Source organism: Cherax quadricarinatus, chromosome 75 (assembly GCF_038502225.1).
Source record: "Cherax quadricarinatus isolate ZL_2023a chromosome 75, ASM3850222v1, whole genome shotgun sequence".
NCBI lineage: Eukaryota > Metazoa > Arthropoda > Malacostraca > Decapoda > Parastacidae > Cherax > Cherax quadricarinatus.
Window position 1 is genome coordinate 6,138,181 of NC_091366.1, and position 15,020 is coordinate 6,153,200.

The 15,020-nt window shown below is 37.3% G+C and overlaps 1 protein-coding gene across 9 annotated transcripts in view; it reads right to left on the bottom strand.

Moving 5' to 3' along the window:
• LOC128691776 (A-kinase anchor protein 9) overlaps positions 1–11,709 on the bottom strand; it is a gene marked incomplete at its 5' end in the record, with an annotated part of 128,610 nt that extends 116,901 nt beyond the window's left edge. For all 9 annotated transcript variants that reach the window (XR_011394112.1, XM_070100978.1, XM_070100976.1 and 6 more), the window contains 4 exon segments: positions 858–978; positions 5,896–6,057; positions 9,908–9,978; positions 11,466–11,709. Coding sequence is in view for 8 of the 9 variants with exons in the window: in XM_070100978.1 (XP_069957079.1) it covers positions 858–978; positions 5,896–6,057; positions 9,908–9,978; positions 11,466–11,709 (598 nt within the window).
• Between the last annotated feature and the right edge of the window lie 3,311 nt (positions 11,710–15,020).

The window sequence follows — 15,020 nt, forward strand, 5'->3', positions numbered from 1 at the left end:
GGTTTTCTTCTATTTTCTTTCTAGTTCTTGTTGTTGTTTATTTCCTCTTATCTCCATGGGGAAGTGGAACAGAATTCTTCCTCCGTAAGCCATGCGTGTTGTAAGAGGCGACTAAAATGCCAGGAGCAAGGGGCTAGTAACCCCTTCTCCCGTATAAATTACTAAATTTAAAAAGAGAAACTTTCGTTTTTCTTTTTGGGCCACCCTGCCTTGGTGGGATACGGCCGGTTTGTTAAAAAAAAAAAAAAAAAAAAAAAAAAAAAAAAAAAAAAAAAAAAAAAAAAAAAAAATATTTTAAGTAATGTGTGTACTGCATATGGCCTAACTCTATTGCTCACCTAATATAGGATAGTGTAAACATGATATCAGTCTTTAAAATGTATTTGAAAATGAAAAAAGGCTATATTTAACTTCACAATGATTATAGCTTTACAGTAGTAGTCCAGAACCTAACCTGATGTTTAAGAGAGGCCCTCCTGTACTGCTGGGACTAAACTTAGGATGCTAGAGAATGAATCCACTAAGTTACAAATCATTCAATTCACACCACTGTGAAGTTCAGCTTGTAGCTACAATTCTAATGAATAGCATAAATTGCTTTCTAATACTGAAGACATTAAAAAGGAAGGAAATTAAGCATTGAACTGTACATAGTTTAAAATATACTAATATGTTAATAAATGCCAAAGGGTACCTATCAAAATTTCGGTGTAATCTGACAGCTTATCAAATACTGCATTAATAACAAAGTGAGGTAGAAGTAATGAGTGAAGATTTTCACAGAAGTGCAAAAAGAAATATAAATGTATCAGCAAGAAAAACACTAACATGCATGTAACACTATAACAACACTATACCTGAGAGAGTGGTCACACTCCTCAGATCCTCCAAATGTTCTTGGCAAATATTGTGTAACTTTGCTTTGTTATCCTCCAGAATCTTGTGGACCATCATCATCTGATTTTTGAGAATCTGAAGCTAAGAAAAATACTAAACTTTAGAATATTATTCAGATCAGAGAAATATGTACTAGCAATATTAATTTGATAACTTAACTAAAAATCCCCAGAATTTAAAATTGATTGCATACAGGAAAATTCAGCTAAATATTACAGCTGTAAATTTCTTTCCCAGTAACAATGGCAAATTTCCTCTAAATAATGTATTTTAACATTAATCAGTTACTCATTTCATAAAAGATGGTTTTCCAATACACAAACTAGATCATTCTTCAAAATTGTGTCATTCTGTGTCACATTCTCACATAACACAAACAAATATTCAAATCTTTCTAAATCCCATTTCGATTTTCAGTTCTCATTAATCATCCATCTCCTGTTGCCTCTGTCTTTTAAGCACTTAATGCTGTTTTATTTTTCTTAAAGAACATCTGTATCTGTTACACCTGTTTTCTTTAATTCATATCTACCTTAGATTACAAATAATTACTGAAAGTGACTAATCTTATAGATATACCTGGAGTATACCTGAAGGGGGTTTCAGGGGTCAATGCCCCCATGGTGGATCAGGGTCTGATCAACCAGGCTGCTGCTGTTGGCCGCATGCAACCTGACGTATGAACCACATCCCAGCTGGTCAGGTACTGACTGTAGGTGCTTGTCCAGTGCCTTCTTGAAGACAGCCAGGAGTCTATTGGTAATATCCCTTATGTATGCTGGGAGGCAGTTGAACAGTCTTGGGCCCCTGACACTTATTGTGCTGTCTCTTATTATGCTAGTGGCACCCCTGCTTTTCATTGGGGGGACGTTGAATCGTCTGCCAAGTCTTTTGCTTTCAAAGAGAATGATTTTCATGGGCAAGTTTGATACTAATCCCTCTAGGATTTTCCAAGTGTATATAATCTTGTATCTCTCCCACCTGTGTTCTAAGGAGTACAGGTTGAGGAACTTCAAGCGTTCCCAGTAACTGAGGTGTTTTATCGCAGCTATGAGTTCTGTGAAGGTTCTCTGTACATTTTCTAGATCAGCAATTTCACCTGCCTTGAAAGGTGCTGTTAGTGTGCAGCAATATTCCAGCCTAGATAGAACCAGCAACCTGAAGAGTGTCATCATGGGCTTGGCATCCCTAGTTTTGAAGGTTGTCATTATCCATCCTGTCATTTTTTTAGCAAATGCGATTGATACGACGTTGTGGTCTTTGAAAGTGAGATCCTCTGACATTATCACTCCTAGGTCTTTTACATTAGTTTTTCACTCTATTGTGTGGTTGGAATTTGTTTTATACTTCAATATAGTTTTAATTCCCTCACATTTTCCATATCGGAGTAACTTAAATTTCTCATCATTGAACTTCATATTGTTTTCTGTGGCCCATTTAAAGATTTGGTTGATGTCCACCTGAAGTCTTGCAGTGTTTTCAATGGAGAACACTGTCAAGCAAATTCAGGTGTCATCTGCAAAGGAAGACACGGTCCTGTGGCTTACATCCCTGTCTATGTCAGATACGAGGATGAGGAACAGGATGGGAGCAAGTACTGTGCCTTGTGGAACAGAGCCGTCTCAGACTTTACTCTGTTTACTACTACTCTTAGTGTTCAAATTGTTAGGAAATTATAGATTAATACACATTTCATACAATTTTTTTAAAAATATGTAAAATGTTACAATCTACTGAAAAATTTGCCAAAACAAGATTTTATTGCAATTTCAACATTTCAGAACACTTTAAAACTTTTTTAAAAAATTCCCGCAGTGGTTAAAACTTTTTTTTAACCACTGCGGGAATTTTTTGAACTGTAACTCAACAGCGATCTCTTGCCAAAGCAATGACCCAATGAAGCAAGCAAAGTTTAGTATCATTCAGTTAACTGCCATCTTGCCAGCAGAGTTCTGACATCACAATTTATATTATCCTCTGACTGCAACATCCTGACCCCTCCTTCAGAGTGCAGGCACTGCCCAGATAAAGAATTTATCTGGGCAGTGCCTGCTGGTGCTACCTTCTTTTGAAAATAATACTTTGAGAGAAGTATCAGCTAGCCAAATCATAATCTTCATAATGTAGTCTCTAATCTTCCACTATTTTTCATTGAATAATAAGCACTTTCTTTAAAATTTCATATAAACTCTAACTTAGGTAGTAGGTTGGTAGACAGCAACCACCCAAGGAGGTACTACCGTCCTGCCAAGTGAGTGTAAAACGAAAGCCTGTAAATGTTTTACATGATGGTAGGATTGCTGGTGTCTTTTGTCTGTCTCATAAATATGCAAGATTGCAGGTTCCTGCCTACTTTCTGTATCTGACTGAAGAAGCCTACTGTGTAGGCGAAACGTTTCGGAATAAAGCTGTCTAACTGTTGCATATGTGTCTTAGCTAACAACATTACAGGTACGTCTTGCTACTTCTACTTACACTTAGGTCACACTACACACACGTGTACAAGCATATATATACACACCCCTCTGGGTTTTCTTCTATTTTCTTTCTAATTCTTGTTCTTGTTTATTTCCTCTTATCTCCATGGGAAAGTGGAACAGAGTTCTTCCTCCATAAGCCATGCGTGTTGTAAGAGGCGACTAAAATGCCGGGACCAAGGGGCTAGTAACCCCTTCTCCTGTATATATTACTAAATTTAAAAGGAGAAACTTTAGTTTTTTTCTTTTGGGCCACCCTGCCTCGGTGGGATATGGCTGGTACGTTGAAAGAAGAAGAAACATTCAAGATTTCAGGTACGTCTTGCTACTTCTACTTACACTTAGGTCACACTACACATACATGTACAAGCATATATATACACACCCCTCTGGGTTTTCTTCTATTTTCTTTCTAGTTCTTGTTCTTGTTTATTTCCTCTTATCTCTATGGGGAAGTGGAACAGAATTCTTCCTCCTAAGCCATGTGCGTAGTAAGAGGCGACTAAAATGCCAGGAGCATATATATTACTAAATTTGAAAGGAGAAACTTTCGTTTTTCCTTTTGGGCCACCCCACCTTGGTGGGATACGGCCGGTGTGTTGAGAGAAAGAAAGAAGAATAAACTCTAAGTACAGTGGATCCCCGGTTCGCGATATTAATTCGTTCCTGAGAGTTCATCGTAAACCAAAATTATCGAAAAGGGAATCAATTTTCCCCATAAGAAATAATGGAAATCAAATTAATCCGTGCAAGACACCCAAAAGTATGAAAAAAAAAAACTTTTACCACATGAAATATTAAGTTTAATGCAATAGAATAATTACAATAACAACAATAACAATAGAATAATAACAATAGAATAATTGATACTTACCTTTAATGAAGATCTGGTGATGATTGATGGGATGGGAGGAGGGGAGAGTGTTGAACCTACTGTTTAGAAGGGAAATCCCCCTCCATTAGGACTTGAGGTAGCAAGTCCTTTTCTGGGGTTACTTCCCTTCTTCTTTTAATGCCACTAGGACCAGCTTGAGAGTCACTGGACTTCTGTCGCACAACATATCTGTCCATAGAGGCCTGTCCCTCTCGTTCCTTTATGACTTTCCTAAAGTGGTTCACAACATTGTCAGTGTAATAGTCACCAGCATGGCTTGCAATAGCTGTGTTAGGATGATTTTCATCCATAAAGGTTTGCAGTTCAACCCACTGTGCACACATTTCCTTAATTTTTGAAGTAGGCACAATGGATTCCACAACTGGCATAGGCTTCTCAGGGTTAGCCCCAAACCCTTCAAAATCTTTCTTAATTTCCATACTAATTCTCACCCTTTTTACCACAGGGTTGGCACTAAAAGCTTTCTTGGGGCCCATGGTGACTTATTTTGCAGAAACAAGCACCAAAAACAGCGATAATATGGATAATATGGAATGTACCGAATGTATCCTTAGATGCGCGCACACTGGCTGGCTTGTAAACACTGGCACACACGGGGCAGTTCAGGCCACACGTGGACACGTCTCGTACGAATCGTATCGCATACCGGGTTTTGTAATGGGAACCGAGGCAAATTTTTTTTCGATATAATGCATCGGATACCGGATTTATCGGATACCAATAGCATCACGTACCAGGGGTCCACTGTACAAAACTGAAGATTTTTGTACTAATATTCTGCTAGCTAAGGCAAATTATAAAGACCAGTATATATAGAGAATAAGAGAGGGAACTACAAAGCAACTGGAATGTGACAGAAATAAAGCAGGATAACAAACCTAGTAAATACTAGTCAAAAAATGGCCGAAGAATTCCAAACAAGTGTGTACCTGTTTTCAAGGAAAGGTTCATTGAGAGCCCACAGTTCAATTGATAATGCAAGACTGCAAAAATCAGTAACATAAAAAAACTTCAGAAAATATGCAATTACACTTTACATTATAAATAACACATGCAAGGGAACCAAAAACTGCCATGTATAGTACATCCAAAAAAAGAAAGCAGAAAAATAATTCAAAATCTGCCACAGAACCGAAAGTAAAAACATAAGTGAAGCTACATCACATCCACAGAGTAAAAATGTCAGAAAAGTCAATGGGTTCCTCACAGGTAAGTGTTATAGATGTATTGTGAGACTTGTATATAAAAAAAAACTGCACTTGGACCTAAAGTCAAGCAGGTGCAAAACCTAAATTTTTGGAGTAAAGTCCATTTCAGCAATGCCACTTTGAAGGAGGGATGGAGATATGCTGCAATTGTTTAATTGTAGTGTCGACATACCTCTGGCAAGACAGTGATGGAGTGAGTGATGATGAAATTGTTTCTACTTTTTTGGGTGGGAAATGTCTGATGTTAAAAAAAAAAAAAAATCTCACTTCTTGGTCCCCATTCCCTTGCCACTATTCCCCCACCGTCTCACTAACCCTTCCCATGCCTTACCACCCACCACCACCACTCACTTTCTAGGAACATTAGCCTAGCAGATACCAAAGGCTTACTATACAACAGTTAAGCATTACGTCAAACCTTCTCTGAGAGTGCTTCTTGATAGATGTTGGTGGTGACCTCCATAAACTCTTGTACAAACTGTTGCTTAACATCCCCTTGGAGGCTAGTGTCATCTGGTGTGGAGGCTTTCGAACCATCTTCATTCTCCTTTGCTACTACTTTTAGAGTAGTTAACTTAATCTGCATAAATATTAAGTACAACTTCAGAATACAATAGAGATGCCATCATAAAAACATCTCAGAAAATAAATAATATAAATCTTCAAAATTAACTTATGTATTGTACGTGGGAGAAAATTGAAATGCTGTACTGTAATGTAGTTCTTGCGTAAAAAATCATATATCAACTATATTATTTCACATAACTCATTCTCCTGTAGCAAAATTTGATTCCTTGCAAATGATTTTAAGCAAATTTCTCAATATTCACTATTTAGTTAAGGTTAGATTGAGTTAGGTTCAAATATTGTCTATAGGCAAAATTTAACCAATTATAAGATACCATAACACCAATAAATTCAATAATACATAAAGTTAAAAACTTTTAAGTGCATATACACACACACACACTAAGTGTGCTACAGTCACACACTTTTGAAATTCTTAGACAAAGTGATATACTGACATGGATTAGAAGGATGCATGGCTATATACAGACATACAGCACATCACGTGCAGAGATATAGAAAACACATCATTAAAATTAAATGCAATACTGTTTAATATGGACCACAGATGTAATACAAAAGATGAATAAATAAAAATAGTACACTATATGCTATAACAACCTGCCAATTCACTGTTCAGTAATGGTTTAAGGTGTATCTGCTCTAATGAAATAGGTATACATGTACTGCCTTTTGAAAATTGTTAATGGTTCAAGGTATATCTTTTTTTTTTTTTTTCAACAAGTCGGCCGTCTCCCACCGAGGCAGGGTGACCCAAAAAAGAAAGAAAATCCCCAAAAAGAAAATGCTTTCATCATCATTCAACACTTTCACCACACTCACACATAATCACTGTTTTTGCAGAGGTGCTCAGAATACAACAGTTTAGAAGCATATGCGTATAAAGATACACGACATATCCCTCCAAACTGCCAATATCTGCCCTAATGAATTAGGTCTACTGCCTTCTGAAATACTGAACTTAATCTCAACTATTTAGTCAGAATTAGAGGTATCTAGAATGTAGCAGATAGCCTCAATATAAACTGTGGAGTCTCTAGCTATCAGCCTTTCCTAAGTTCTCATCTGTGATGATTTTCTCATATAGGGTATGGATCTTCTATGAAAACATTAAATTTTATGAAGATTTATTGAAAAATATTGGCAGTTTGGAGGGACATCTAAACTGTTGTATCTGGGCGCCTCTGCAAAGACTGATTTTGTATGAGTAATGGTGAAAGTGTTTAATGATGATGAAAGTTTTTTCTTTCTTTTTGGGTCACCCTGCCTTGGTGGGAAATGGCTGATGTGTTAAATAAAAAAATAGAGGATTTTTTGAGAATTCTATGAAGATTTTAATGAAAATAGGCAACTAAAGCTTGCAGATGGCTGTCCAATATGGGTACTGAAGCCCAGAAGCTCAAAAACAAATATAGCTGGACATAGTGTGCAAGTTTGCAAAGATCTTGAATGTAAAGTATATGAGTAATTTCTATGAAGCATTGCCATCAGTGGCAAACTAACTCTTGATGAGAGTACACAGCCTCTTTTCCCTAAACATACAGAGGTATAGACAGACACGTGAGCAAACACTAGGACATATTAGAAAACGTTTCAGTCCTGGCACCTTGATCACTTCTAAAAAGGTCCCAGGGCTGGAATGTTTTCTAATAAATATGTCCTAGTGTTTGCTCACATGTCTTTCTAAACCAATTGGTCAGTATCTATTACCAAGGTTTATACCACGCAGAGGTGTAAATCTCTCAACTCTACAAAATATTCACAATTTACAGTATAACAGTTCCCCCCATATCTGTGGGTGATATGCTACAAAACCTACCATGGATACCCGAAACTGCGGACCTTATATACAAGTACGTAGTTGTATATACAAGTAGCAAACCGTATATACAAGTAGCAAACCGTATATACAAGTCGTTTTTCTTTTATATACATACCCATGATAAAATTTAATCGATAAATTACATACAATAAGGCATTACCAACATTAAATAATAATAAAATACATTGTACATTATTATACTTCATGAATGAAAGATTCATTCTTGTTGTACATCTTAGCAACCTCAGCATATGATTTTTTTCTTTTTAGGAAGTACAGCAGGGCCCCGCTTTACGGCGTTTCACTTTACGGTGTTCCGCTAATACGGTCATTTCAAATTATGACCAAAACTCGCTATACGGCTCCCCCCACCTGACTTTCTAATACGGTCACCGCGCGCCACCCTGTTTGTTTACATTCTTCGTGAGCTCAGTAAACACTAAGTCTCTCCATTTTGTCTGGAAACTCCAAAATTTCAAATGTTTTTAAAAGTTATTTCATATTTTATATATACTCTGATAATTATACTTATGTATACCTGTACTTAAATAAACTTACATACTGTGCTGGCATGCAGGTACACATTAAAATCAGTAAGAGTGTCTTATGTCTCCAGACGTCATATTAGTAATGATAATAATAATCATCGAGTCTCATTTAAATGTCGTATATTACGTTAAATACACATTAATCCATCCATGATATTTTTTTCAAAATTATATAATAAACACGATACATAACATAAAAAGATGATAAATACACCCCACAATAGAATAAATAACATAAATATGAGATGTGGTAGCCAGATAACTTATACAAGTGATGCCAAGAATAACATTTTCTCTAATCTAACATAAGAGAAAATGTGTTACTGGGGGTAACTGTAGAAAATTATTCCTTTCGTATGTATGTAAGTTTATTCAGGTATACACAAATACAGTTACATAGATTATCATACATAACAACATATGTGTAGAGAACCTAGGATAACCCAAAAAAGTCAGAGTGACTTATTTCCATTGCCTTCACTCAGAGCATCATTTCTTCTCAAAATGATGTTACATGAGAATGGGAGTGTTCTTCTTTATTTATTCTACCGTATCAATGTAGAGACAACCTGTACACAATGTAATTTGTACACAAACCAGACGTGTACACTTTGTTTACAAAACTTACCTTCGCCTGTACTCTCTCATGCACTCATTCTTTCTCTCTCTCATTTATTCGTTTTATCTCATTTACTTACTCCTGACCCTACATTAAGATTACAAATATTTTAAGGTAAGTAATGAGTGAACTGTATATACATTTTATCGCTCTGGGATGCTTAAATGTAATAGAATATTATGTGTAGGTGGGTTGGCCTGGTATGGTAGCCCGGCTGACTACCATACATACCACACTTGATTTTTTACAATAAATACTACTCATCTCACCCTATATTTTAAGGTAAGTAATGAGTGAACTGTATATACATTTTATCGCTCTGGGATGCTTAAATATCATAGAATTGTATGTGTGGGTGGGGTGGCCTGGTATGGTAGCCTGGCTGACTACCATACATACCACACTTGATTTCTTACAATAAATGCTACTTGTCTCACCCTAGATTAAGACTATAAATATTTTAAGGTAAGTAATGAGTGCACTATGTGTGTATTGTACTTTTTTATTGTTTTTTGATGCCTGGTTCTATTGCTAACTTAATATATGTTAGTGTAAACTTGTTATCTAGTGTTTGTATGCATTTGTAAGTGGAAAAAAAGGGTGTTCCACTTTACGGCGGTTTCCGCTTTACAGCGGTAGCCTGGAACCTAACCAGCCGTATAAGTGGGGCCCTACTGTACTTCATGGCTTCTCTTAAGAACTGAAAAATTGCCAGCATGACTACTTTTGCAAAATTAAGGGTTATTTAGGACCATGGTAAATTGCAGATAACTGAACTGCGGAAACGGAATCCGCAGATATGGGGGTTCTACTGTACTGCTATCAAACATGACAACAACATTCCAGTACAAACCAAATCATCAAGCTCGTGCTTGATACACGTTGTTCGTAACGACACAGCTGCTTCTAACTGCTCTACAAATTCTGTGGAAAAAAAGAATCAGTCACAAACTGCCTACAGATATGCATGTTTTTTAAGCAGCATCAGCCATCTTCTATGAAGATAAGAGCAACCCATTGAAGGAAACACATTCACCTTCACTTGCATAATGTTCAAGTGAACAGACTTTACAATTCAGATGTTATGTAAATGGTCTAGAAAACTGTCAAGTTGAAGAATAAGACACTTGTGCAACATTTGAGAATCTTTCTTGTGGAAACATTTTACCAGGAAGTGGCTTCTTCAGTCCAATACAGAGAAGAACAGTGGAAGATTAGTAGGTACTCAGTCCCTCAGTTTGGAGTCGATGTATTCAGTCCCTCAATCTTCTACGCTTATGCTGTACTCTTCTCAAAAAAGATTACAAATGTTGCACAAGTGTCTTATTCTTAACTACAATTCAATTGACTCCCTGAATTACAACCTCCCCACCAATATAATTATGTATGTGTGGCCAAAAATATTAATGCATACAGTAATCATAATTATATACACCTACCATCCGACTTACGACCGGGTTCAGTTCCAAGAAACCGGTCGTACGTCGAAATGGTCGTAAGTCGAACTTTACTACTGAATATCAACAAAACATTTTTGTAATGACTTTATTTTATTGTTTCATTTTGGTATTTCATGTTTTACTTTACTTTTTATGTTGTTAGTACTGTATTCTATACTGTAAGGTTTAGGATAAACACTGTGTACAACACAAATACTTGTTTATTTCCCAGAAATTTGGCATAAAAAACACGGTCGTAAGTCGAGTGGTCGTAAGTCGAGCAGGTCGTAAGTCGGATGGTAGGTGTATGTACCAGCAAAAAGAACAGTACTGTACATTTGATGCATCCCTCATTTGTGTCAATATTCCAGGATTATGTGAGAAACTGGTAAGCACCATATGTAGGCAGACCCCACTTTACAGTATTTTGCTTTATGGTGTTTTGCTAATGCAGCAGTTTTCAATTATACCCATTCCTCATTTATTCAGACTTCCTACAACAAATATGTTCACCACTCACTACAAGCAAAGGACAAAATTATTTTAAGTAATGTGAGTACTGTATATGCATCTTTTATAGGCCTAGCTCTATTGCTTACTTAATGTATGATAGTGTAAACAAGTTTTTTATGCATTTGAAAGTTAAAAAAGACTATGTTTCACTTTACAGCAATTTTTGCTTTGCAGCAGTAGCCCAGAAACTAACCTGCTGTATAAGTGGGGTCCACCTGTATGTGCAAAATAACCACAGTGAAAAATGGTGAAATTCAAAGCACTTTGGTAATTTCTCCCATTAGCAAGAAGGCCTATAAGGTTAAGATATGACCACACACATGACAACATGCTGAGCATCGAAGTGTAGTGAAGATCTGGTCAAGTCACATGTCAAGTACAAAATTTTTTACAAGTGACATGTCAGGGAGAGTTTAAATTCTTCACAAATTCTGTTCATTATAAATGAATCCAACTCACCATTTGCAGCTTCTACAAGAGTATTTCTTGCATTGATGAGATGCTCCACCTTATCTGTGATGCTCTTTACCTCTTCATCATGGATGCCATCGTGGTGAATGTCAATATTATCTTCTGATAATGATATGTTCTTCAGCAAATCCAGAAGAACTGCTGGCAGAGTAACTTGAAGGGATTTTGTTATGTCTTTATCCAATTTTGCCAAGAGACTCTTCACAATCCCCATATACTGTCCACCTACATTCTGTAAACAAAAAATAAAAATTACAAGTATGTAATTAACCTACTGACTCATGAAATCATAATAACATGACTGTAGACAATTCACAGACTGCCAAGGGTTACAACTTACCAAGGGTTACAACTCCCCATGAACTGCATTACCAAAGGTTACAATCTCCCCATGGACTGAATTACCAAAGGTTACAACCCCCCATGAACTGCATTACCAAAGGTTACAACCCCCCCATGAACTGCATTACCAAAAGTTACAATCTCCCCATGGACTGCATTACCAAAAGTTACAATCTCCCCATGGACTGCATTACCATAGGTTACAACCCCCATGAACTGCATTACCAAAGGTTACACTCTTCCCATAGACTGAGTTACCAAAGGTTACAACCCCCCATGAACTGCATTACCAAAGGTTACAACCCCCCCATGAACTGCATTACCAAAGGTTACAATCTCCCCATGGACTGCATTACCAAAGATTACAACCCCCATGAACTGCATTACCAAAGGTTACAATCCCCATGGACTGCATTACCAATGGTTACAACCCCCATGAACTGCATTACCAAAGGTTACAATCCCCATGGACTGCATTACCAATGGTTACAACCCCCATGAACTGCATTACCAAAGGTTATAACCCCCAATCAACTGCCTTACAACAAGTTAAACCCCATTAGTTCTAAGTTATTCCATGTATTGATGTTTAATGCTACAACTGATGACAAGACAGGCATAGATAATACAAGTTACATTACCATGGTTACAACAATTTACAGTTGTAAATAGTGTGATAAAACAAACACTGTGGAAAAGGGCACTTACTAAAAGAAACAACAACAAAAGAAACATTTTCCCATACACACACAGCTCACACATAGGAGAATGAAAATTATGATAATGTTTTGGTCTGACTTTGACCATTATGTCGGACCGAAACGTCGTCAAAAATGGTCTCCTATGTGCAGGTTATTTGTGTATTGTTCAAGTCAAGGTTTTGTAGCTTTTCTTCTTCCTAAACATTTTGTCCTGAGTGGCTTCATTATATTCCTAATGACTGATGAATCCACTAGGGGCAAAACGTTTCCTCTTCCACAGTTCACAATTAACCCACACTCTGGAAAGGAAACATTATATGATTTTTCATCGCATCCTGGACCATTACCAAGTTGTAACTAGATAATGGTTCAAAATGAACCGAAATAACTGGTTAATACTTTCTCTCTGCAGTGTGGGTTAAGTGTGAGTAGGTAACAAAAATTAATTACTACTAATGAATGGGGAATCTGACACTACATGTAATAAGAACTAATAAAAAACAGAGCCAACATGTGCAATATTTTTTTTTAGCACTCCAGACGTCCCCATCGAGGTTGGGTGACCCAACAAATTAGAAAACAGTTTCACTGTCACTCACCCCATCACTGTCTTGCCAAAAAAAAAAGCATGCAGATACTACAGCTCAGGTGACCCTCCAAACTGCGACATCCTCACCTCTTTTTCAGGATGAAAACACTGCACTTTCCACCTCCAGGGCTCTAAGTCCGCCTAACGGATTTTCCTGAATCCAACCGTACCATGAGCGGGGACTGAACCATGAATTCCATCCCCACCCATGGTATGGTTTGTTTGCAATCGTGTCGTTACAATTTCCTGAGTTCCCCAAATCCCTTCATATATGTTGCCTTGCTCACACTCCAACAGAACATCAAATCACAAAAACCACTTGCCTCCACTTACTTATTCTAACATGCGCACACAAGCCTGTTGGATGTCCAAGCCCCTCACACACAAAACCTTCTTTGCCCCCCTCCCTCCAACCTTTCCTAGGACAAACATAATTTATTTTAATTTAAAATAACTTAACCAATTTCAACACTTCGTTGTTTAACATCTTTCATATTCTCCAATAATAAAGCAATGTTAATTTTATTCAAATTTCTGAAAATTATTATTATCATCATTAAAAATGAAACATGCGCTGATACTCGTCAATATAGCACACCATTATCAGATTATTATTTAAAAAACGAAACATACTTGTTGATACTTGTTAATATTGCATACCATTATTATCAGATTATTATTATTTAAAAAAAAATGAAACAGACTTGTTGATCATTGTCAATACCGTATACATGTACTATTATTATTATTATTATTATTATTATTATTATTATTATTATTATATAAAAATGACTGACATGTTGCAGAAAAACCCTTTTAACTTTCCACTCATAAATGAGAGGTAAACAAGTATGGCACAAACAGTGCATAATTAAGTCAAACCCTGATGAATGCTAAAAAAAAAAAAAACAATGGTTGACATTCACCAGAAATGTCTATTTCTACACTGTGCTTCTTGCCCTCACAGCAACATGCAACAACAGAGGAAGCAACAGTAACAGCAAATTACAAGAGAAACAGGGAAGCAACAGTAACAGAGAATTTGAAGAGAGAGAAAAGCAAGAGTAACTGAGAATTAGAAGAGAAACAGTAAAACAATAACAAGAACAGTGATAAACAGGTAAAGAAAATCAAGAACAGTGATACAAAATAGGAACAATGGTAAAGAACAAGAACAATTTAGAAGGAGAGGTGTAAACAACCTCATCTGTTAGTGTGTGGGTTATTATAGTGTAGAGGGAAGGTGATGAAGGAGAGAGGAAGGTGATGCTGGAGAGGGAGGTGATGGAGGGAGGTTATGGAGGGAGGTGATGGAGGGAGGTTATAGAGAGAGGTGATGGAGGGAGGTTATGGAGGGAGGTGATGGAGGGAGGTTATAGAGAGAGGTGATAAAGGAAGGAGAGGGAGATGATGGAGAGGTTTTACAGGGAGGTGATGGAGGGAAGTTACAGAGGGAGGTGATGAAGGAAGGAGAGGGAGGTGGTAAAGGAGAGGAAGGTGATGAAGGAAGGAAAGGGAGTGTATGAAGGAGAGAAGGTTATTGAGGAGGAAGAGGGATGGAGGTGAGTGGAAGAGGAAACAAGGTGATGGAAGGAAGGAAGGAAGGAAGGAAGGAAGGAGTGAATAAACGAAGAGACAAAGTGATGTTTAAGGAATAGGGTGAGTGTAAGGGAGGGGAGAAGCCAGTGTTGGTGAGGGAAAGAGAAGGTGATGATAAGGGAGGGAGGGAGGGAAGGTGAGGGAGGTGTGGCTGGCTTGAAGAGGAGCTATCACCAGTGTACCACACCCTCTCCCTCCCTCCATCTCCCATCTCCTCCTTCCCTCTCTGTCTCCCTCATCAGATCTCCACCTCTATCACCATCCAATATTCATTACCTGCCTGTCCATGTTCTCTACCTTCTTCTCCCAACC